The 26,511-nt window shown below is 33.5% G+C and overlaps 1 protein-coding gene across 1 annotated transcript; it reads left to right on the top strand.

Annotated features, from left to right (window-relative positions):
* Positions 1 to 10,063: 10,063 nt before the first annotated feature.
* LOC108986842 (peroxisomal fatty acid beta-oxidation multifunctional protein AIM1) lies at positions 10,064 to 19,761 on the top strand. Its single transcript, XM_018959616.2, has 18 exons — positions 10,064 to 10,263; positions 10,362 to 10,433; positions 10,767 to 10,829; positions 10,937 to 10,993; positions 11,240 to 11,307; positions 11,435 to 11,516; positions 11,629 to 11,684; positions 12,293 to 12,595; positions 12,762 to 12,848; positions 14,387 to 14,561; positions 14,736 to 14,857; positions 15,109 to 15,272; positions 16,547 to 16,801; positions 17,153 to 17,274; positions 17,381 to 17,502; positions 17,662 to 17,810; positions 18,761 to 18,899; positions 19,474 to 19,761. Exons 1-18 carry the CDS (start codon positions 10,080 to 10,082, stop codon positions 19,516 to 19,518), a joined length of 2,265 nt encoding a protein of 754 aa, XP_018815161.1. The 5' UTR covers positions 10,064 to 10,079; the 3' UTR covers positions 19,519 to 19,761.
* The last annotated feature ends 6,750 nt before the right edge of the window (positions 19,762 to 26,511 follow it).

Raw genomic sequence — 26,511 nt, 5'->3', positions numbered from 1 at the left:
CAACTGCGATTTCTGCATCAATGATATTTCAATCAAAAGTCCGATAAATTAGACGTGTTTCGTTCCATAGTACGTCTGAATAATTAATATTTCTAAGCAGTATGATGGAACAGTTTATCCTAAGTAACAATTCATGAGGGGGAATTTCATTTGGGGTTAGAGCATTTAAAAAATCCTTCATAACTGATTGTTCATATACATTTATTGTTTCATCAAAACTATAATATCGCATAAACTCAACAAAAAACCTATAAATTAGTAATGTATTTATTTCATCAATATAAGTGTTATTTAGTATTAATATGGTCTGATTTATCATAGTTGAAATATTTATTGAATACTCTTGAATAGCATGGAAACCAACATCTATTAAATGATCTAAAGAAGTATAGTCATCTTCATAGGAAACAAGCATGCCATCAAGAATTTTTATAGGTTCGTCAATTGTGAATGGTGTCATTCCGTCGCCTAATTTTAATACATATTCTGAAAAAATTGGATCTAATCTTACTCGCATATTTTTAGTCAAACAAAACTTGATCAATGTAGGCCACAAATAAGAAGAAACCAAATTGGCGTCAACCAGTTATTGTCTTGTTCTTTTACAAACCACAGGTAAAACCTAGCGAAAATCTCCACAATAAAAGATAAATTTTCCACCGAATGTTAATTCTGAATCATTAATGCCTCGTAGCATTTTATCTAATGCTTCTATGTGTTGTTACACGTAATAACCTTGCAATGACACTTTGTTTACTGACACAACACATGCTATGTTCATCAATATCCAGTAGAATAAAGCGTGTGTGCGCTATTCAACCTCCAGGAATGATAGATGTAGCAACACCAGATGAAGCAGTTGCAAGTTCCACTAATTTTCTTAATCGTATTGCAGCGAGAAGTGCCTCGTACATGAATGTTTTCCTTGTCCCACTAGGACCATCAACAAAGAATGTAGCAGTTCTGTTTGAAATTTTTTTTTCCAAAATTGAATTATAGACATTTCGTTGTTCACTATTAAGGACTTCTAATGCAACAATATCGTTTTTTGGAATTTCAACATCCAATTCATCATCGATTTCCCTAGATTCGAATTGGTCTTCATCAAAACAAATGTCGTCATCAAGAAGATGGAATGAATTAATGTATTTCTCAATTGGTTCAAGTGTAAAAGAGATTGAGCGCAAAACTTACATTCTTACATTCAACTAATATATCTTACTCAGAACGTTTCCAAAACTCTTTCGGATTAGTTGGATTACAATAAACCAATATAGTTGCAAATAGTCGTCTCAAACTGGATGACATTTGATATAAAGATGTTTCAATCTTCTAAGCTACTATCTTTCTGTAGCAAACCATGCATAGTTGCTGCCTCACAAAATGTTGGGGCCACAACACCATCAACTGTCCTAAAATCTTAAAAAAATGTCATCTTACATGATTTAGTAATATCTACAGATAATAACTCTTATTTTCAAATGGATTTGCTGTAACAATTCGACTTATAACAATTTTCGTTTTCCGACAAGTCCACTTTGTATTGTTGGCTCCAAACATAGAATTCTAGAAATTCTTTGTACAACAATTTCTAGCATTTTCATCCACTCGATTTAATGTAAAGAATTATGTTAACATCGATTTTGCAGACCGATCAGAATTGAGAACATTGATTAAGTCTTCATTTGCTCAAAAAGTTACTTGATGTTGATCCTCAAAATATAAATGTAAGCTATACACTACTGGGTACATTTCATTAACAATGAAGCCATATATTCTCTACAAAATTTTAGGTGAAGCAATTTATCGAGCCAATTGGAATTGCTGGATTTCATCAATTTGTTGATTGTTTTGTTCAGAAACCAAATTGAAAGCAACACGATCATGCCTTTTGTAAATGTACTTATAAAGATATTTGACTGCTTTTATTGTATAACAATTCTCGATGTTAATGTGACAGTCAAATGTTACAAGCAAATACAGATTATATGGATCGACCCAATGGTTATCCAAATTATGACCTCTCACTTTGACAGTTATTCCATCATCAAAATGTCTATATATTAGGAAGCAATCATTTTCAACAGTCGTACTTGATGCAAAATTTTTTGGATAATAGCTTTTCCAATAACTATTTTTTTTCATGCAAACATTTGTTGGATTCAACACTACACATGGACCATGCATCATATGTTTGTCAACATTGTTATACAAGTGTAAATTCATATTTTTATTAGGTATTATTGTCGATACAATCTCATCAAAAGATTCAGGCACATAGAGTTTTCAATTCATCTGTAATATAATTAAAACATGAGCATGGAGAAACCCTTTTTTTTGTGTTCAATAATATAAACATATGTTGAGACTTTTTCAAATATATGCAGTTTGAATAATCGATCATTTAATTCTTCTAATTTTGCACGAAAGACCCGAGTAACCATATCAGGCCGATTTTGACTCTCCTCCTGCAGGCATAATTCATTTAAAATTTTTCGTCAGTTTGAATTGCATGTCATTGTTAAAAAAATGTTTGATTTACCATAACGCTGAACTAAAACCATTACTTCTATATATCTTTTTCACATGTCTCTTGGACTCCAAATAAACAACAAAGGTAAAATAATCTGTTTTCCAAAATTAGAAGCATTAGTTTTTCCAAGCATAAGGGTATCAACAATTCCTTGATATAACTCAGATCGAATATATTATTGTTTGCTATGGAAATAATCTAATCTTGACTTCTTGATCTTAACATACATATCAACAACAAATTATTACAATAGATGACCAGACAACAATAAAATTGATCTGACATTTTCTCTGATTTGCAATTTGTAGCAATAATATTCACGGCACAAAACAATTGGATCCTTCATTTTTCTGTTTAATGCTACAAAAGTTAAAAGGGAATAAAATATTACAAAATTAGATGTCTACAAACTCAGTACAAAATAGTAAGATTAAGATTACACTCTAACCTCGCTGTTCTCTTGTAAGTAATTATTCTGCTGACATTGATTGGTGATGATATATTAATTGAGTTGTTTCATTACATATTAATGTGCTTCATCTATTGACTCTTTGAATGCCTTGATGCCAACCAGTATCTCCAAAAAGAAATAACAGCGGATATTGAAGTGGATCATAGCAGTCAAAATAATACTGAATTATATGACTTCTATCAGAATGACTAAAGACACAGATGTCCAGTCCTCCCAACTGATTTGCATCTTCATTTTCAACCTATATTGCTGCAACTTGTGAAGATATTGGGGCATTGAATACACGTTGATCTAGGCCAGCATATTATCTTATATGGATTACTTGATTTTTTAAATTTGACAAATCACCAAGAGATCGAAAAAACATAGAATATGGATTGATGCAAAGAATATCGATGAGTTGAGCTATAATTGATGGATTTATTCTGTCTGAATCAGAAATGCGATTTTCTAATTCATACTCAGTATCATAGAAATATAATTGGAGATAAGAAGGACGACCATTTAAATGGACTAAATTATTGATATAGTGATAGATTTGTCCCTGAGTTCGGAAGGTATAAATCTCTCTATTCCGTTTGCAAAGATCTTTATCAAATTTAACTCCAAAAGATGTAAATGTGAACTTGTTATTATAAGTCCGATAATAGGTCTTAAAATGTGCGGTTTCATTTGTGTTGGAGGTAAGAAGATCATAAAACTGATTAGGGCTATCATTTGTGGCCAATAAAATTGTCCCATCGTTACAATAAAATCTGTTTGTTTCATGATAGAATCGCTTTACTTTACAATGTCTGCAACAAGACACATATGGCAAAGAAGATGTTTCAGATGGCACGACTTGCAATAATTGTCTAAGTCCAACAGAGCGACGATGCCCCCACCTATAGAGAAAAAAATATACGTTGTAACAAATATTATTGTACACAATTATAAAGTTTTTAACTTTTAATAGATTAAGCAATGGGAAAAAACCAAAATCTTTCTAAAATCCTTAGGAAAAAAAGATTTAGAACTTGGCATATTTATTACATTTTTGAGAAAAAATAAAACTTATTATAACAACAATTCTTAAAACGCTAAGAACATTCCCCCTAACATAGAAAAAGAGATAAAAAAAAATATCTGAATAAAACATCAATAGTGTTTTTGGTTTTATTATTACAATATAAATTTTGGTTTTTTTTAATAATATAGTAAATTTACAAATTTAAAAAAACTATGTTCTTTCATGACAAAGAATTTACAAAAAAATATAGATAGTATAACTCAAATGACAAATTTGCAAATTGTAAATATCATATGTGCTTTAATGTATATTCATAAAACAATTTATTATTTTAATTTGGTCTTTTTTTGTTTTTTGGATAGTTTTTCTATATTCAATTTCATCTTTATTTGGAGATCCGAACTCTTCTAGATTATTGTGTGTATATATAAATATAACAAAAGTTTCCTATCAATCAAAGTAATCACAATTAGAACATTTGATCGGTTAGAATTTCAAAGATATGCTAGTAACTAACTAATTTAATAATTTAAAATATTTATTAAATTATTCTTTTAAAAAAATGATACTTTTATTACTGCAGCAAAAATAAAGAAAGGCGGAAAGGTAAAACATTTTATATGTACTCAAAGAGGAGGAGATCAATGGCAAAAATTAAAAAAAAAAAAATATTATAAGCGTGGTTCGAATTTTTTTTATACTTATTTAAAATAAGTATAAAAATGTTGTTCAAATATATTTTTTGCAAATATTTTGGAATGATGAAAAAAAATTTAAACCACTTTTAAAACCGTTTCCTTTATTTTATTCAAATATTTCTCATTGATCCCGTCTCCCGTGGGTACACAAGAAATTTTATTACACTTCTCTTGTTTTGCCACAATCACATAATTATATATATATATATATATATATATTTATAAAGAATGAAATACAAATTTTAAATCATATAACCTTCAATTTTTAATAACATTTTATATTATTATTGGCTCTTTAATTTCAATTTATTATTATTATTATTATGGCTTCCATTATTTTATTTTACTAAAATACTTAGGAAAAAAGAATTTAAAATTTGTCATATTTATTACAATTTTGAGTAATAACAAAATTTATCATAACAACAATTTCCAAAACACTAAGACCATTCCCCCCTTACAAAGAAAAAGAGATAAAAAAAAATTAAATTAAATATGTTAAATTATATTCTCTTTTCTTGGAAAGGTAGAATGTCCCAAGTGTTTTTGGTTATATCGTTACAATATAAATTTTGTGTTTTTTTTTTTTAATAATGTAGCAAATTAACAAATTTAAAAAACTCATTCTTTGCAAAAAGCCATAATTACACTACTGTAGTGAAATAAGAAAAGTTGAAAGGCTAAAACGTTTTTTATGTACTCAAAGAGAAATTGCTTAATGACAAAGATAAGAAAAAATAAAGAATAAACATTATAAGTATGGTTCGGATTTTAAAGTGCTAATAAATGAACAATCTGAAGGAACTATTACTGAGATCGAGTCCGGAGATGTGGATTTCATAGAGGATGAATTTTCAAGTATGGGTGAAGTTGATAGGAGTTTCAAACTCCATGGGATTGTGGGTCAAGAGGAAGGCGCTCCAAGAGGTTTAGTTGAGAATGAGGAAGAAATTCCTCAAGCTCCTACAAATTGTGAGAGTAACTTGTCTTCGAGTGAGATCACACCACTTGTAAATCAACCTCAACCCCATAGAAGCACAGGTGAAAGTGTTCCTCGTTGTTGTTTTGAGATTGAAGGGAAAATTTTCATGGTAACTCCACAAGATGATGATGAGCCTTGGACAATTCATGAGACCCTCGTCTTCTACTAAATATGAGTGGATGAAAGCACTAAATGATAATATAGAATCAATTAGGACTAACCAGCTTGAGATTTGGTAAATCTATCATCAGGGCACAAGGCTATTGGGAACAATTGAGTTTTAAAGGTGAAGCGCAAGTCAAATGGATCAATAGAAAGGTACAAAACTCGCTTAGTGGTGAAATGATATAGCCAACAAGAGGGTATAGACTATGGGAAAACTTTTTCACCAGTGGTGAGATTTGCCTTAATTTGCCTAATTCTAGCTATAATAGCGTACATGGATTTAGAACTCTATCATATGGACGTTAAGACATAATTTCTCAATGGAGAATTAGATGATGAGATCTATTTGCATCAATCCACGAGTTTTGTGGTCAAAGGTCAAGAGTATAGGTGTGCAAACTCAAACGATATATATGGCCTAAAACAGTCATCTAAACAATGGTATCTCAAATTCTATCGAGTCATTCTCTCGAATGGGTTTATTATGATCATAGATGACCATTGTGTCTATGTCAAAAGGTCCAAGAAGAGCTTTATTATGTTGTCATTATATGATGATGACCTACTACTCGCTAAAAATGATAAAGAGATGATAGTCGACACAAAATATTGGTTATCCTTCAATTTTGAGATGAATGATATAGTCACGTGAGGTAGAATATGTTTTAGGAGTTAAAATCTATAGAGATCGATCAAATAAACTTCTGTGTTTGTCCCAACAGACTTACATAAAAAAGGTTCTCGAGCACTTCCAAATGAGTGAATGTAAACCCATTGAGACTCTTATTGCTAGAGGTGAGAAGTTGTCCAAAGAGATGTGTCCTAATACTAAAAAATAGAAAATATGGCTCATGTCCCTTATGCTAATGCTGTGGGTAGCTTGATGTACACAATGATATGTACTCGACCAGATATATGTTATGCAGTTGGCTTGATGAATAGATTTCAATCTAACCCCGGATTGGCCCACTCGAAACTAGTAAAGAGGATTCTGAGATATCTCAAGGAAACTATAGATTATGTGTTGTGCTATTAGGGTTTATATTTACAGCTGAGAGGTTACAGCGATGTTGATTGAGGTAGTAACCTAGATGAGCGCAAATCAACCATTGGGTATGTCTTTTTGCTTAATAATGGTGACATTACATGGAGCAATAAGAAATAACCATGTATAACATTATCCACCATGGAGATAGAATACATAACTTGTTCAGCAACAGTTCAAGAAGTTGTTTGCTTATGGAGATTTCTCAAGCATTTAGACATTGACATGGATACTTTAGATCCGGTGAATATATTATGCGATAACATGGTAGTTCTCACATATGCTAAGAACTCAAAGTATTATAGAATAACCAAATACATAGATATCAAATATCATTACCTTATAGACATGGTAGTGAAAAATGAAATGGTCCTGAAACACCTTTCTACGAGTTGTATGGTTTTTTATCCTCAGACAAAGCCTATAGCAAGAAATGTTTTTGTGGCTCATGTTAGGAATTTAGGACTATGTAGATTGCGAATGTAATTTGTGTTTCAGTTGAAATTGAGATGTAAGCTTTCATTTGGGATATTAATGCAATACAATTTTATTCATTTCTTGTCTTTATCGTATTATTTTCTAGATATACATACACAAGTTATGTCAATAGGCTTAGGTAGGCTCACTCACACGAGCAATTGCCTTTAGCGTTTAAGTAGCAAATGGAGATGAGATATTGTGTCCCTAGGTACTTGTCCAAGGAGATAAGTTGGTTGACACAAAGATATGTCACCTTAGTGGGAGTTAAGATGAGGTCTATTGTATTGAGAGGATTATGCATAGGTACCTTACAATCTATATAGTCTGTGGTTAGCTAGATGCGAGATACTCTTTGAAGCTTTAGAGACGAGCAAATAGAGAAATTTGGGTTAGACGCTTAAAAAGCAGCTAGACTAATATCTGTACAGTATTGATATAGACATATGCTCTTTGAGGAAGAGAAATCCACCTTAGCATGTATTTCATACTACATGTGCTTATTCGACCAAATGAGTAAGTGGGTAAATGGTTCCCTTCTTTTTCGTTGTGTGAGTCTCATGTTTTATTAATTATCATTTATTTATCTTGACTATGTCATAAAATGGAGGTTGTGATATCCGTTACTTTGGCGTGCTGTCTATGGCCATGATTGATACGGTCTATAGAGGCATTGCTAAGAAAGCGATTCGACCAAAATTGAATTACCTGAGGGCAAATGAAAGACTATTTGACATTGTATCTTCGACAGTTGGCACAGGGAGGGCTATATATAGCCCCCCCTCAGATGATTCTCTGACATTCCGAAAATTACATAATCTCTCTTTTTTTGTGCTCTATTGAGAAAATATCTAGGTTGTGGATGTGTTGAGTGTTACTCTAGTTTATTCTACGTAGTATAGTACAACTCACCACCAATGGGAGATGCTTGAGACTTGTTAGATTATTTATTCAGGCTGGATAAACTTGTGGAACAACTTAATAAGATATGCTTGAGGTATTCTACTGTGTATTCTAACAATATCTTATTTCATTTCAACTCACTATTAAAACCTTCACTTAAAAGACAAGTCGCTCTACCAACTACGTTCCACCACCTTTATAGAATAAAGAAATAACTCTCATTCGATCAATTTTTTACTATGTTTCGATATGGTAAGTTCTCGGAATTAAGTTGCATGCTTCACTTTTGGTTGTCCCCTTCCATCAGTTACTTTAAATTCAACATGGCGACCATACCATCCCTGGAATCCAAAGATTTTAATCTCATAAGAGCATCCTCATTGGCTTGGCCGAATTCATCTTCAAAATTTAGTCAATATCACACTTTTTTACATTTGTCTATTCCATTTAAATTCAACCCCCACATTGAATTATCCATTCACTCTCTATATAATCATAAAATATTATTAATTTAATAATTTTTTTATTTAATTTATTTTTATCATATTTTATATCTCTACCAATTAAATGTTAATAATAATTATATTTTAATTAAATTAATATTAAAAAATCATATTTTCAAAAGTCATTTAATACTAATAAAAAAAATATTTCATTAAACTCATTTAAAATTCTATCTAAATTTTTTAATTACAAATCAAATAGTATTTTTACTTGAAATGAGAAACTAATATTTTAATGTTTGTTTGGAGTGAAGAATTAATATTTTAATGTTTGGTGAATCAATTGTAGTTCTCCATATTTGGCCAACCATCATAATAAAAATATAAATTATTTTATATTTACCCAATTTAATGTGTGATATTTTTGACATCAATTATATAAATTTTAACCAACTTTTTCATTTGGTCAGGCCAATGAAGATGTTCTAAGGCGTGAAAAGTTATCGAAGAAACAATTTCCAATCCCTATTGACATAATTTATGATTAAGGCAATATCTAACTGTCAAACTTTTGATTTGAGCAATGAGTATCACCGTTAAATATTTTTGCAGCAGTTCATCTTTCACGTTGAATTGAAATGACATTATTCATCAAATAGACAATCATTTCACAATATTTATGCAATAAAAAATAATAAATACATAACTATTTTTATAATTATTTATACAACTATATCTTGTTTTATAAAAATATCTTCATTTAAAAACAATTTTATAAAATATTGTAAAAAAATTATACTTGAATTATTCACTCTTGCACAATTACCTATTAAAACATTAGCTTAAATGAAAGTTATTTGGAGCTCATTTATTTTTAATACACTTGAATTTAAGAAAAAATAATATTTTAATAGGTTGTTATGAGAAAGATGTAGATAGTGGTTCTCTTCGCAACGTTCGCATCGTGTTTCATATTATAAGCATGTTTCAATATTCAGTAGAAGAAGACCTTGACTGATGGCCGTTCCCACGACGCCGTTTCCGAGTAATTCACCAATCAATATATAATTATTATCTCTCTCGAAAGACTAAAAAAGCACGAAAAACGATCTCATCTCAGGGAGTGTTTCAGCGGGTGCTACCACAGGGAACCCTTTTGCAGGTAAGCAACGTAAGTGAGATCCTATTGGCTGTGATCCCATTTCATTGACTTAAACTCAGAGACTACCCAATCATAACTCAGTGTTCTCCATGCTTATTTTTTATTAGCAACAGAAGATCAGTGCCCTGCAACCATTCTCAGTGATGGTAGGCCTGGACAGTCGAGAATTGGTCACCTTGTCCTCTATAAAATGCTGGCCAAACAATTCCAGTGGAGCGCTCCATCTTCGTTGCTATCATTCGTAACTGAGAGAGCTTCTCTCCGATCTAATCGGCTATCCATGGGGGAAGTTAAGGTTACCTTGGAGGTCGGAAGCGACGGCGTCGCTGTCATCACCATTTCTAACCCGCCGGTTAACGCCTTAGCCGTTCCAAGTGAGCTCCACTCCCGTTTTCCGTCTTTTTTTTTTCCAATATGTAATACTGTTGTTTTGTCTAGTTCGGTTTTGGCTCAGATTTGTTTTTCCGTGCAGTTATTTTAGGTTTGAAGGAGAAATTCACCGAGGCGTCGAGGAGAGATGATGTGAAAGCTATCGTTTTGACAGGTAACGTTTTCGAGCCTCGTTTCTTTATTTGATGACATTCTTTCAGCTCGCCTCTGTTTCAGTGTTTTTTTTTGTGCGTTTGATCGAGTTGAACGGTCTGTAAGCCGGTGATCGCTATGTAGTTCTAGGTGCTAATTTTCCTGGAAATCATGTTTACGACAACTCGATTTGGCTACATCTTGCTCCAATATGTACCATGCGCAAATTTGTGAATATTGTCGAATATTCTTCTGGGAATTCGTTTTATGAGAGTGATCGGTGCGAGATTTTCATTTACTTACTGGACAATGGGCTCTGTTGTTTTTTTTTTTGGGTTATATTTGTTCATTGAAGGCAAAGGAAGGAGGTTTTCTGCTGGATTTGACATCAATGTTTTCGAGAAGGTTCACAAGACTGGTACGAGTTAGTTTGACATACCCTGAACAGCTGAGCTATATAAACATACATTCTAGATTATGGCGTCAGTACTTGAGAATTCCCAACTGTATCGTTTGGCTTGGCAGGGAATATTTCGCTTATGCCCGATGTATCGGTGGATCTTGTGGTCGACACAATCGAAGGTATTTTCCCAACTTTAACCTTCAGGGTCTCGTGGATATTGTTTTTGGGAAAACACGGACTACATGGAAAAAAAATTAATTTTTTAATAGTATATCTCACTTTTTTTCAAAATGATTTCGTGATACTTGCGCACTCCGGATTGTATGGCATTATTCATTTCCGAAAGTTCATGTTTTTAAAGAAAAAGTCTTGTACCTTCTCAATAAATGCTTGACTTTTTCAATCTTGTTTTTTCATAACCACAGATTGCAAAAAGCCTGTAGTTGCTGCTGTGGAAGGACTTGCTCTTGGAGGTGGCTTAGAGTTGGCACTGGTTTGTGTTTGTTGTTAGGCTGGAGCAGTTTCCATTATTTTACTTCCTTTGCTTTATCCTCTTGTTTTATTGAATTTGATGGTCAGAATCTTTGCACGATTGCCTCATTCCGGTTAGACTCTTGCAGGGATCCCATGCACGTATTGCAGCACCCAGAACTCAGCTTGGTTTACCCGAGCTGACACTTGGAGTTATTCCAGGGTTTGGAGGTACACCTGTATTCACACAGCGGTGCACACACACAGACACTTTCTTATGACTCTTATTTTTTCATCTGTTATAATCATCGACCTAGTATTAAAACCTTGGTTGTTTTATAAGGCACACAACGTCTCCCAAGGCTTGTAGGGCTGTCAAAAGCTGTTGAAATGATGCTGGTAGGTCTCCATTCTATTCATTTTGTTTTCTCACTTCAAATTGCTTAGAGCTTGTCAACTGACTTTCACACTTTCCAATTTACGTACTTACTGATATAGATGCTTGTTTGTTTGTGGAGAAGATATATTTTTGGGGGAAGGAGAGAGAATATATGATGATGGAATCTCCATGGTCGGTTAAAGCGGTAGAGAAAGGGAGAAAATTAGCAGTTTGCACAATAATAATGTTTTGTGATGAATTTGCTTTAAATATAAAATCACATCTTTAGCACACTATTTGATTAGATTTAAGGAGAATTAAGTTGGAAGAGACGTTAAGAGGGTTCTCATTCCATATCCCTGTATCATGCTTTGATTAGATGGTAGTGTGACGGTGTATTTAACATGTAATTCCAATCACTAGTGATACTTAGCCATGAAATTTTCTAATGCTTTAAATTTTTCAAATACAAAAGTAAGTGCATTAACATTTCTTACTACAATTATATTGTGGGAAGAGTGAAACCAACACACGCTCTTTATCTGAATAATCTTGGAAGGTGTGAGCTTGTCTCTCATTTGTGTGGTTCAATTCCTTTCTCATTAATCCAACTGTATAAACTTTTCAGTTGTCGAAACCAATCATGTCGGAAGAAGGGAAGAAGCTAGGTCTTATTGATGCTGTTGTGGCCTCTGAAGAGTTGCTGAAAGTATCTCGGCAATGGGCTTTAGACATTGCAAATAGGCGCAAGCCATGGTTACGTTCCCTTTACAGGACAGACAAGCTTGGTTCCCTGTCTGAAGCCCGTGATATAATAAAAATTGCAAGACAACAAGCCAGAAAAACTGCACCAAATATGCCTCAGCACCAGGTCTGCCTTGATGTGCTGGAGGAGGGCATTGTTCATGGAGGATATAGTGGTGTTTTAAAGGTAATTAGGGTTTTGGGATCTACCATTAAATGTGTGCTCCTGTATAATACTAGCAATCTATGGTTGTCTCTCCTCTGGGAATCAGATATTTGTTGTTGCTACTGGAGTTGTAGGCATGTTTGGTCACCCTGGAATCATAATCTAATATTTGAAATTATCATTGCAGGAGGCAAAATTATTCAAGGAGTTGGTCTTGTCAGACACTTCAAAAGGACTTGTTCATGTCTTTTTTGCCCAGCGTGCAACATCCAAGGTACTAGAAGTGATGATGTACTATCTTTGGCCCTTTGCTTGTTTTTCGAATTTAGGATTTATCGATTTGCATGATCCTTGCTAGGATGCTAGTGGTCTTGTATTTATTTTTATTGTAAATTTTATATTTTGATTCAATCATGCTAATTTTACATGGGTTTGGACGACAAATTCTTGTTAAAATATTGGTTTACGCGATACTTATAAAACAAATTGGTTTACACGATGCTTATAGAGAATAAGGTTCTAGACAATAATGCATAGTTTGAATTATGTTAAGATATTTGTATGTGCTGACTTAAGGGATGCTTGGGGAATGAGATGAGATGAGATGAGATGAGATGAGAATTTTGTGAATGGTAATGAGATAGTTTGAGTTGAGTTTTTTTTTGAGTTTTGGGAAATGAGAGAGAAAAAATGGAATAAAACATATTATAAAGTTAAAAATATTATTAGAATATAATTTTTTAATATAATTTTTGTTTTGGGATTTGAAAAACTTGAATTGTTTTTTATTTTTTGTTTGAAAATTTGGAAAAGTTGTAATGATTGATTAGTTTGAAAAAGTTGTAATGATTAGCTTGAAAGTGTTTGTGTTTGAGTAATATTTTTTTTTGTAAGGAGTGTTTGAGTTATGATTGGGAAGGAAATAAGATGAGATGAAAATGATTTCCAAACATGCCATATATTTTGTAGTTTGTCTGCATCTGTCTGGATTCTTTCCTAGGTATGTTTTTCGGTACTTAGTCAGAATATGATTGGACTAAAATTTTGCAAACCCTGTCTTTTATTCAAATTTTGATGTTGAATGAAAGGAAAGTATTTTATGCCTATTCAAGTTATATATACATCCAGTGTACTTGGCTGCACCTATTGATATTGATAAAGTTCTACTTATAAAAAAAGAGATGATGTTCCTTTCAATGGGTGAATTGTTAATTTGCTTATGCTGCTCCTAGAATGTACTTCATTTGAGGACTCTTCTATTTCTGTTCCAAAAGTTTGAACTCAAATTGCCTTTTTGTTCTTGGTTTAACAAGTAAGAGTTCCAAAATTTATTTTGATTCAATAAAGTTTTATTTTACCTGTAAGAAGGAACTCAGATCCCTTTCCCTTCTTGGTTCAACAAGCATGATTGTTATCTTTTGCTACCTTCTGCAAAAAAATTGCCTTTCTAATAATGGAAATGCTGAATTTTGGATTTTCGAGTTGGTAATAATCAGCAATGTGAAGCCGTAAAATCGTATGATCAGTGTCCTTTCACGGATGAATGGAAATTCAAGTTGTGGTATGTCCAAATTTTAAGAAATAAACATATAACAAAAAGCCATCATCGTAAATGTCTTGGTTTTTGGGCAAAATTGAACAGTCGTAAAGAACCTTGTAAATTCATTGAACTTTTGAAGACATACAATTAATCCAAGCCTAATGTACCAAGTAAAAACATTCTTGGAATGATTTTGATCAAGTTGTCCTGATTTGTATTCTTTAAACTGAATTCTTTTTTTTTTAACATTTCCTCTTTTTCATTTTTTATAGGTGCCTAATGTTACTGATCTTGGGCTCAAACCGAGGCATGTAAAGAAAGTTGCTGTTATCGGGGGAGGTCTAATGGGTTCTGGGATAGCTACAGCTCTTATTTTGAATAACATATATGTTGTTCTCAAGGAAGTCAACTCTGAATATCTTCTGAAGGGAATAAGAACAATAGAAGGTGATTACTTTATTCATGGGGTTATTGAGATTCAATGTTATTTCCCATTTAGTTTGCCTTTATTTGGTAAGGACATTGTTTCAGCAATCTTAGCTGTAGGAATCTTTTCTGGTATGCTACTATTGTAATATTTCCCTGTAATAGAAATTTACGGCACTGAATTTTGTGTGACAGCAAATGTTCGAGGCTTAGTAACAAAAGGAAAGCTGACACAGGATAAGGCAGAAAAAACCCTATCAATGGTCAAAGGTGTGTTGGACTATGCAGACTTCAAAGAAGTGGATATGGTCATTGAGGTGGGCTGATAGTGAAAACCTGAACGTTAAACTTAAAACATCCTAGCAGCACTGTTTTCGGTTTGTAAAACTGATTTGGTAAACTTAATCTACAGCTGGCAGAAGCATTATCCTGATTATGTTTGCTCAAGATGTTCTCTTCATCTACTCATTAACGTGTTTTTCTGATATTGAAAGATCTTATGAATGGACAACCTTGATATTTTGTTAGTGCTCCTGTTTAACATGATTTGGTTTGTCCTCTTTTGTAGGCTGTCATTGAAAGTCTTCCTTTAAAACAAAAAATATTTAGTGAAATTGAGAAAGCATGCCCTGCCCACTGCATTTTGGCTACAAACACATCTACTATTGACCTCAATTTGGTAGGGGAAAAGACCAGCTCTCAAGATCGGATTGTGGGGGCACATTTCTTCAGGTTATTTTATTCTCTTCACAAATACATGCTTGCTATCATATGCTCTGTAAATTAAAGGTTAATATATTTCTTGTACACCTTCTACTTTAAAAAAAAAAAAATTCTTTTACACCTTCTCATTAGTTGTCTGAGTACATGTTCAATAATAGCTGTAAGTACCGCACTCACTTAGGGGCCCTTAGTTGCACTCAGCCAACAGAAGAACTACTCAATTACTGAACTATGAGATTCTTACATCAAATAGATATGATCTGAGGCACAATCACCTCTCTGGATGACAGAAAGGTCTTTCTCATGAAACAAAAACGAGGATACTTATTAGTTTCTGAAAACTTTTCTCCTGAAGTTTTGTTTGGTTGGAAATAATACATTGATGGCTCTTTTTTTCCTCGGTAAGTCAGGACTCTTCGCCCCACAGGTTCTGTGATTTCTTCACTCAGGAAATGGTGTAAATACCTTATTGAAGGGAGGATTTGAATTTGGTCCTTTAAAATCCGAATATCGTTTTTGGAACATAAAATAAGGATGGGATTTGGATTTGAATCAAATCCAAGCAGGATCTTAATCCCTCAAAATCTTGGATTTCAAATTATATTTTTATTGAAAAGGAATTTGAAATCATTCTAACAAATAGGTTACAATGAATTTCAAAATCCCTTCATTTCTAAAATTAATCCAAACAAAAATTTTCAAAATCAAGAGTTTGGAATCAACACAGTTTAAATCTCTTGATTTAAAAATTCAAATCCAAATTCAACTTGTTTATCCAAACACAACCTGTGGGTTTTCAAAGGGAACCCAAATCTCAACATGCTATGGCATAAGATGGGGTATAATTTGCGCAGAACATCTTGAACTTAATAGATTCTTTTCTCAGTATAATTCTTTTCTCAAAAAAGAATAACCATATTTTTTATTGACATAAAAAATTATGGTTCTTCTCTTTTGATTTTGAAAATTAAACTAATAATGTGATTACAGGGCAATGCCCTTGTTTTGAACTCGCCATGGCAGCATAATCCAACATACTAATATATTTGAATTGCTTTATGCATATCTTTTGTGGTTTATGTGTCTAACTTTCATGCTTTATTACATCAGTAGTGTTTTGTGGCAACACATCAAGGTAGTCCAATTACTTTGCTATCTTACTACAGTAGTCCTCTTCCTTAGTTCAAGCATTTATTCAATTGTGATGCCTTTCATATTTCCTTTGGTTAATTTTTCTCTTTTGAATCATACTTATCAAAAAATGTTTATCTTTTGATGAACAGTCCTGCCCATGTGATGCCTCTTCTGGAGATTGTAAGGACGGAGAAGACATCTGCTCAAGTTATTCTTGATCTCATGACAGTTGGGAAAACAATAAAAAAAGTCCCTGTAGTAGTTGGTAACTGCACTGGCTTTGCAGTCAATCGGACATTTTTCCCTTATACACAAGGCGCACATGTTCTGGTAAATTTAGGTGTGGATGTGTTCAGAATTGACAGAGTGATCAGTAGTTTTGGCCTTCCCATGGGTCCTTTCCAGTAATCTTCTTCCCTTAACATTATCCTTTGCATTTATATTCTCGCTTAACATTATCCCTCAATTTTATGTCCTTTTGTTTTCAATCTTCCTAATTGAGTTTTTCTCTTGTATACATGCTTGGGCTGCACACCTATGCACTCTTAATAAAATTGCATTATCAAAAAAATATTATTTTGCATATGTGCAAGTGATGATCAAGTTTTTGCCACTGCAAAGCTCTTCCTGGGGCACCAATAGGGTGTCAAGCAGCTTGAGCTTCCTGTTTGAACTTATCATCGAAAGCCTCAAACATTAACCTAAAAAATGATTTTGAATTGTGATGTCAAGTACCTTTTGCTCATGACTTGCAGGCTTCAAGACTTAGCCGGATATGGAGTGGCCCTTGCAGTTGCGAAAGAATTTGCTAATGCATTCCCCGATCGCACAGTTACGTCACCGTTGGTTGAACTTTTGGTCAAAAGTGGAAGAAATGGTAATAAGACTTATAGAACCACCCATATGAATATTGCTTATGATTTTGAAGTTGCTAATGCCTTTTATGTTTGTACTTTGGCTGCCTATCCATTCCATTTTTTCAGGTAAAAACAATGGAAAAGGGTACTACATTTATGAAAAGGGAAGCAAGCCAAAGCCTGACTCCTCTGTGCTTCCAGTTATTGAGGAGTCTAGACGACTAACTAACATTATGCCTGGTGGAAAGGTAATCTTGCTCCACATCAATACATATATTCCATTTACATGCAATTGCGTAGTACTGCTTCAAAGTTGTTACTGGTCCCATTTCTGAGGAGTTCATCTTTTCATTCCATATGAGACAAAGTCGCCTAATGTGTTTGCTGGATTATCTTAATGCTGGCAGCCTATATCTGTTACCGACAAAGAAATAGTGGAAATGATTCTCTTTCCGGTGGTGAATGAGGCATGTCGTGTTTTAGATGAAGGAGTAGTTGTTCAAGCATCAGACCTTGATGTTGCATCTGTTCTTGGAATGAGTTTTCCATCTTATCGGTGAGTGACTTCATTACCATTTCCTTTCTAATTGGATTTATCAGTGTGTATGCTCAGCCATATTTGTATGCATACCAGTCTTCTCATGTAGAATTCACCTCTTGCCAACCTGTGAGGGTGTGAGGCACACGTAATGCATAATTGAGTTATTTGTGCCTTTCCCCCTTTTTGAATGAAAATAATTAAGAATTCTTCAACTGTTGTGCCAATAAGTTGCATATATCTTGCCCCCGTGAGAAATCTGTTGTTAAATGCAGTCTTCTGGATTGAAAAAATTAGAAAGGCCGTGATATTCAATGGATGGTTACTCTGGGAACAATAGAATTGCGATGTTAGAAAGGAGGAGTTGATTTACAGGTTTTCACAAAATTCTTGTCCAAATGGGCTATTGATGTTGGGTTTCTGTGTGGATCCTGGTTCTGCTTTGTGTCGGCTTGATTTGATGACCAATTTGTTGTGGTTTTGAGTGGATTTTCAATGGAAAATTTTTTGACCCGGTTTAAGCTCCTAAACCAGTCCGACCAGACCCTTAATTAGAGTTTACTCGCTAATAACTCAAATTAGGGTTTTGCCACACACACTATACATATACATATTGTATTCTTGTACGGCCGCTCATTGTACTGCTGTACCGTGTATTCGACTTTCAAGAGAATAAAATACTCTCCAGGTTTGTAGACTTAGGCACAACATCTGTGCATATCTACCAATGTTAGGCATATTTTATTGAATCATAAATTTGATATATTAAAAGAGTCCCAATGCTCATAACACATGGCAGATATTAAGATGCCCGTGAGTTTAATCATAAAAAAATTATTGGCTTGAATGCCTACCACACTGGATATTATTCTTAGGGTTACGAGTATATTTTTCATCTTACAAACTTACATTTCCTTTATCCAGTAATTATTTCATAATCCCTCACAGCTATCATTTCTTTGTTGCAGTGGTGGCATTGTTTTTTGGGCAGATACAGTTGGGCATAACCATGTTTATACCAGTCTCAAGAAATGGTCAGAACTATATGGCAGCTTTTTTAAACCATCAAGGTTTTTGGAAGAAAGGGCAAGAAGAGGCATCCCGTTGGTAAGGAAAAAAAAAAAAAAAAAGAACCCGGTTTCTCCTTCTTCTCCTGCTTCTTTTCCTCTCATGTGCTCCTTTGCATGCATCACTTAAAAAAAACCTACAGATTTCCACCTGATAGGAAGAGGTTAATTGGCCCCAGCATTAATTTTGATGCGGTGTGGTTCAGCTTCTTGTTTGTTTCATTGCAATATACCGTTACCTTTTCACTAGTTTAGTTGTTTTCCATGCCAACAATAGGGAGAGGTTAATTCGCGATGATACTGGTAATAATTTCGCTACCTTCTGGTTGTCAGAATCAACTTCTTGTTTGTTTTATAGTAATATTTAAAGTTTGCCTCAAATGGTTTAGTAAATTAGTTTGGTTCCTTGCCATTTGGAATGGTTTAATTGAAACCTTGAATATACACTGTTATTGTTCTCCTGCATAGGCAAACTCCCATGTGGTATACTGGAAAATAGCAAAGAAGCACTCTCTCACTCTCTCTCTCTCTCTCTCTCTCTCTCTCATGGGAGCGAACCCTTTTCTTCCAAACAGAAGAAAAAGTAAATGACATTATTTGACTTTCTCCTGCAGAGTGCACCTGCAACATCATCTCCATCATCAAAGTCCCGCCTGTGAGCAGTAACTTCAAATTCACACCGATCCTAAAAGCATACGATTATGGAGAAGACAAATAAGTTATGACCCTTTTGTTATTTTTGTGGGCAAATAAATTAGTCACGTTCAGCTGGCTTGTAATTTTTCAAATATTCAGAAATTATAAAGGTTTTTAATTGTGTTTGTTGAAGCTTTCCTTCTCTCTTTCCGACTTGATAGACCCTTTTTTATCCTATTCTATGAAAGTAACTGTTTGGATAGTGAGATGAGATGAGATGATGTGATATAGTTTTATCTAAGCTCTGTATCCAAATGGGCCATAGCCCCTCAGGCTACTTCTACGTTCCGGTACAATCCGGTACAAACTTAGAACTAATCTTTAAGACAGAAACTCAGGATTGTGTCAATACTCTTTAATTAGAACCCACTTGTTTTATCATCACTCTGAAATGATCTTTTTCTGTCTCAATTTGTTTTAAAGAGAAATGCAATGAGTCTTGGAGGTTAAGGGGAAGAAGGGTTTTCATATTGGCTCTCATTAGTTTCAAGCAATTTTTAACTCTAACGTAGGCATTACTTAACAGGTGAAGAGGATAACACAATTTCAAGTGAATGGTGTTTGATATTCCTATCCGTTCTCTCAAGTATTTCTTCGAACTTTTAAGAATTAGTGTAGAAAAAAAGTTTAGTACAAAGTGACTAACATTTCCGGCATGTGTTTTTATGTTTTTATTCCACATTCTAAAGTTGTGTCTGGTTCCCCAAAATAGTTGAGTTCAGTCTAATTTTAAACTGAATCTAACATCTAAATACCCAACTTGCAAATTACTAAACTCATCCCAACTCAAAACCTTCTTACACGTGGTATCCACAACCTTTTTTAACTTAAAACATCTTTATACGTGAGACTCAAAACTTTTTTCAATTTCTCATAAAAGTATTAAACTCATCTTAACATCTAAATACACTTTAAACTCAGTTTAGATGGATCCCACATAACTCCCTTCACTATTCAACTCACTATTATTCATAAAGAACTCAACTTAACTGAGCTCAGCTTAACATCCAAACGCAACCTAAGAATTCCCAACGAAAAGCTCGTGTTTTCTTTAGTTTACAATCTATACATAAATATTTAGTTTATCTGAATAAAGTTTTTTAATTAATTTGACAACTATATTTTCCAAACTAAAACTCTCTCTCTCTCTCTCTCCATATTTAGCATGCATCTCTTCGATGTGTAGTGTACTGCTCGGTCTCTATGGGTACAAAGTCTGATGGGGGCTTATGGCGGTACAGGGACTAGGCCTAGAATACCTGCTCATTTACTTGCATTTGGATATTAAGGTTAGATGATCTAAGTTGATACGTGAATAATAATATTTATCTATTGAGATGTGTTTGAATGTAAATAGGTTGAGATATGTGTTTGAATGTATGAAGTAGGTAATGAGTTTAACTTTTTTTATGAGAATTTGAAAAATTAGTAGGGTCCATCAATAATTTGTTTAGAATGAGTTGAACTCACTCCAACAACCAAACATAGTTGTACCACTTTCCTCTCTCTCTCTCTCTCTCTCTCTCTCTCTCTCTCTCTTTAGCATGCATTTCTTTGATGTGCAGTGTACTGCTCAGTCTCTATGGGTACAAAGTCTGATGGGGGCTTATGGCGATACCGAGACTAGGACTAGAATACCTGCTCACTTACTTGCATTTGGATACTATGGTTAGATGATTTGAGTTGATACGTGAATGCTAATATTTTGTAGGTCTCATCAAGATGTGTTTGAATGTATGAACTAGGTAATTAGTTTAAATTTTTTTATGAGAATTTGAAAAATTAGTGTTGTCCCATCAATAATTAGTTTAGGATGAGTTGAACTCACTCCAACAACCAAACATAGTTGTACCACTTTCCTCTCTCTCTCTCTTCATATTTAGCATACATCTCTTCGATGTGCAGTGTATTGCTCAGTCTTTGTGCGTACAAAGTTTGATGGGGGCTTATGGCGATCTCGGGAGTAGGCCTAGAATACCTGCTCACTTACTTGCGTTTGGATACTGAGGTTAGATGATTGAGTTGATATGTGAATAGTAATATTTTGTAGGTCCCATTGATATGTGTTTGAATATAAATAGATTGAGATAGGGGTGCTACCCGCATCCTACGGGGCAGGTAGCCTCATCCTCGCCCCCTGTCCCCACATGGGCGGGGGTGGAGTTTTGCATCCCGGAACTTGCCCCCGCACATCGGAGGCTGGCTATGGTATCGGGTTGCGGGAGCGGACACCTTATCCATATGTCCCCCCTCCCCCCAATGGGCCTTTGGACCAGAACATGTTTTAGAAATCGCTAAAATTGGCCCAAAACCAAGTTCTGGGATATTTTGGGCCTAAAAATTAAAAAAAAAAATAAAAATTACAAACATAAAACATTGTATCAATATTACAAATAACTAAATCAACGAATACAATTGAACTAAGTGAGCTGTTTGACATTCGGGATGAGTGACCAAGGGTGGAAAGACACATAATTAGTGCTGCCTGCTGCGAGATCATAAAATCTGAAACATTAACAATTTATAAGGAAAATCAATTAGAATTATAAACAAGAAACACAAATTAAAATTACAAACATATATTAGAAATGAAAAATATTAAAAACTAAAATTTGACTAAACAAGATGAGATGAGGATCAAGATGAGAATAGATCATTTGAATTTTGGTCCTTGGGCTTGAGATTAGAATTAAGGCTTTAGTTACACATATGACAGTAAGATTATAAAATCTAAAAAAATACAAAAAAAAAAAAAAATTAGATACAAAAAATTATATAAATACAAAAAATAATTAGGGGACAATACAAATTGTACAAAATTATGGTAAATGACAATGGTAGGTCCAATACCAAGAAATCATACTGCAACGGAGGTAGACGTCGTCTCATGTATTGCTATAATAATTAAATTTTTTAAAATTAATACCGATGAAATGAATATAAATAAATCAAAATAAAAAAAATGAAATCAACAATTACCAGATCCAAACTGATCACCACCCTCCTCCTCGTCGGTCTCTTTAAAGTCAAGAACATCCAGAACATGAATTTTCATCCCAATGGTAGTAGACAATGAACTCTGGAATGGAGCAAATATGCTCCTTCTGGTACTAAATGTCGACTCTGAGGCAATGGTACTAAGAAGGATGACCAAAATACTACGGGCTATCTCTCCAAGGACGGGATATTTTACGGCATTGGTTTTCCACCATGCTTATATATCAAATTATCATGTATATAGGAGAAGATCCCCTGTCAAATATCTGTCTATCTCCGACTTCATCTCCGTAGATTGACTGATTAATAGAGGTTCTGTGAGAGGCTCTCACTCCACGCCAACCTACGCTTTTTCTTCACCTCAGCTTCTGGAGGAGGTGGTGGGGTAGGTGTAGGTGTATGTGCATTACCACCCCTGATCACGATAAACTCATACAACAATTTACCAATAGTTTCTCTAACCATTGTCCTAATAAGCTCAGCCCATGCATTCCCATGTGCAAGTCTCAAACTATATATCTTGCCATAAATCTTGACCTGGGGGTCAAGAGCAATAGCTACATATAACAAAATATTTAGCCTACTCAAATCTCCCAAATACTTGTCATATTCAACCCTCATCATCAATGTCATATCTCGCATTCTAATATGATCACCTCTACACATTTCATCAAATTCTTCTTTCATTTTACATATTTGTTGACAAAAATTATTGGATGTAGGGTACAAAGAACCAGATAGCCTCAATGTCTCCTCGTAGAAAAACCTAAAAAAATCTACAAAAGTAGTAACAACCTCCTAATTATCATTAATAGGCTTTCTTAATCCTCTGTGCTCATCAAAATATTTGACATATTAAATGTCTTTATCACCCAATAATTCAAAAGCCGCCTTATATTCTTAGGCCGCCTCCAACATAAAAAAGGTTGGGTTTCATCTTGTAAGAATATCAGGACAAATGCCATTCTTAGATGTTATGCCCGCATTCCTCGCAGCAACCTTGAATTTCTCCAATCTAGTAGGAAAAGATCTCACAAATCTCACAGTGACTCGTGCAACCGAGTCATCAACATCTTTAAACCCATCAATCACAATTAAATTTAAAATATGTGCAGTACATCTAACATGCAAACAGTCATCACCCAAGATTGTCTTATTTGCCTTTCTAAGATAGTTCTTAAGATATCTCTAGGTGATATCATTAGACAAGAATTTATCAATTGTAACTATCAAAACCTGTACCAACCCTCACTCCTTTATTGCGGCCTCCAAGGCCTTCATAATCGTCTCATCCTTGTGATAGGAAATTTGACAAAACTTCACAATTTTTTTGTTTAGTGTCTAATCATAATCAATGAAATGCACAGTCAAATACATGAAATTTATAATTTTTGATGGATGTCCAAGTATCGGTAGTGAGACAAACTACTTGACCAGCCAATTGACCATTCAACAAATCTTTCTCTTTCTTGTAATGTTTTTTAACATCTATTGCCATTATGTGGCGAGAAGGAATATTAAATCTAGGTTCCAAGCAATTAGAATATTCTTGGAACTCTCTCATCTCTATAAACTAAAAAGGTAACTCGTCTATGATAGCCATACAAGCTAACTTTCTTCTACAATCATCGGGATCATACTTAGTATACCCATCTAACGTTGAACCCCCACTACTCCCATCCGACATTTTTTTTAATCCAATCTCTACTCTAGCTTGACTCTTCTCTAGTAAGGATTTTAATATTAGACTCTTCTTGCATTGTTATTCTAAGCAGACCTTCAATTGTGATGTACCATATTTCCTATAGTGATATTCATAGAGTTTACCACAGTAGTTACACTTTACTTGGGGTTATTGGTATTACCACCTTTTAGTTTGATAAAGTGAGACCAAACTATGGAAACATGTTTCTTGCTTTATGTGGCCTTGGGGACAGGGTAAGGTTCTGTCTCCGTAAGGTTAGGACTAGGGTCCGTGGGATTAGTGCCAGGTGTAGGGTTAGGTGTTAGAGTAGGTAGGGGTAGGAGAGCTATCACTAAAATCTATTGGACTAGACATTCCTGATTCTCCAAAACAGTCAAAAATCAGAAATGAAAACATGCCACTAATATTAGCAATCAACACCACAAATTCACAGTAACACCAAGGATTCACATAATGATAAAAAATTTTGCAATAAAAGCCACCATTTCATGCAATAAAAGTCACCATTGCAATAAAAAAGGTTTCCAACAATTGGGAGTTTCAACTTTCAATCTTAAAACCCTTAGATTAATTCTATAACTCATGTCAATAATTTAAAGCAAATGGATTTAATTACCTAAAGCAAATGGATTCACATAACTTTCAACTCATTCTATAACTCATGTCAATAATCTAAAGTAAATGGATTTAATTATTTTTTTATTCAACTTTCAATCTTGAAGCCTACCTTAATTTAGGGTTTTCCTAAATGAAACTCCTAAATTAAGTTAAGGTTTACGTAAGCTAGCAAAGACCTAATTAATAGAAACCAACTTTTTTTTTGGCAAAGCAACTCATGCTCTAATGTTTTCTACATTAGCAAAACCAGTGCTCATTAGGAATACTTTATTTTATCTTTCGTTCTTTGTTTTTTCCTTTTATTGGGAAAGTTCCCATTCTAACAACCAATGTTTTAAATTTCCTTTTTGTCAGTTTCTCTCTAACTTACATTCTGTTTTGGAAAATCCTGACCACTCCGAGTAAACATTCAAAGTTGGTTAGCCAAAAATTGTATATATATAATTAATAGTTATTAGTTAAAATATAAACAATATTGTAAAACTAAAGAAAAGTAGCAAAAGAATTAAAAAACCACAATATCTAGAATTAGTTCTTCAAGAACTAAATATTATTTCTCTTCAACTTCCTTGTTTTTAGTCTACTACAAATGCTCCTCAAGACATCCTTTTATAGGCATGGAGGATACATGATATTAAATGAGTACATGAACTTAGGGAATGACAATACATGAATCAAAGAGATACATGAATATGAAAGAATTCTAATAGTCATCCATCAAATAAATTCCATGTATTTACAACAAACAATCTATTCTATAAAAAATTGAATTTTTCGTAAATAAGTTTAAACCCGCTTGGTAAATAAATAAACTAATATTGCACATAAAATATATTAAAAATCGAATAAGTAAATATTATAAGATTTAGAATATGCAAGAATTATAAACTTTATGAAGTCAAATGAATTGCATTGATAATATAATATTTTACTTCAAATAGTATTGCATAAAATATATATTATAGCATCATTCGAAAATATGAACATACCATGATGATTATAAAATGACATTATAAAATTGTGGAATGACTTACAATGATCAGAGCAATCTTACAGATAGCTTTCAACGTCAAATAACACGATAATTGGCTAGAGTCTCGTGCTGCTGATAACTTGTTGTAAAACTAAAGAAAAGTAGCAAGAGAATTGAAAGATCACAATATCTAGAATTAGTTCTTCAGGAACTAAATATTATTTCTCTTCAACTTTCTTGTTTTTAGTCTACTACAAATGCTCCTTAAGATACATTTTTATAGGCATAGAGGATACATAATATTAAATGAGTACATGAATTTGGAGAATAAAAATACATGAATTAAAAGGATACATAAATATGAAAGAATTCCAATAGCCATCCATAAAATACATTCCATGTATTTACAACAAACAATCTATTTTGTCAAAAATTAAATATTTCGTAAATAAGTTTAAACCCGCTTGATAAATAAATAAACTAAAATTGCACATAAAATATAAGTTGAAGAAAAACACAAGTTTTTACTTGTGTTAGAAGAACATTAAACCAACAGAATTTGCCCATCTATTACTCACTCGAACTCAATTTTCGATATCAATACTGAGATGTCGACCTTCAGTAGTCACTTATAAAGCATAAAAAACTGTTGCACTAGAGAAT

The sequence above is a fragment of the Juglans regia genome, chromosome 1, assembly GCF_001411555.2.
Source record: "Juglans regia cultivar Chandler chromosome 1, Walnut 2.0, whole genome shotgun sequence".
NCBI classification, from domain to species: Eukaryota; Viridiplantae; Streptophyta; class Magnoliopsida; order Fagales; family Juglandaceae; genus Juglans; species Juglans regia.
The sequence above is the reverse complement of the archived record's forward strand: the minus strand, read 5'-3'. Positions and strand labels throughout refer to the sequence as shown.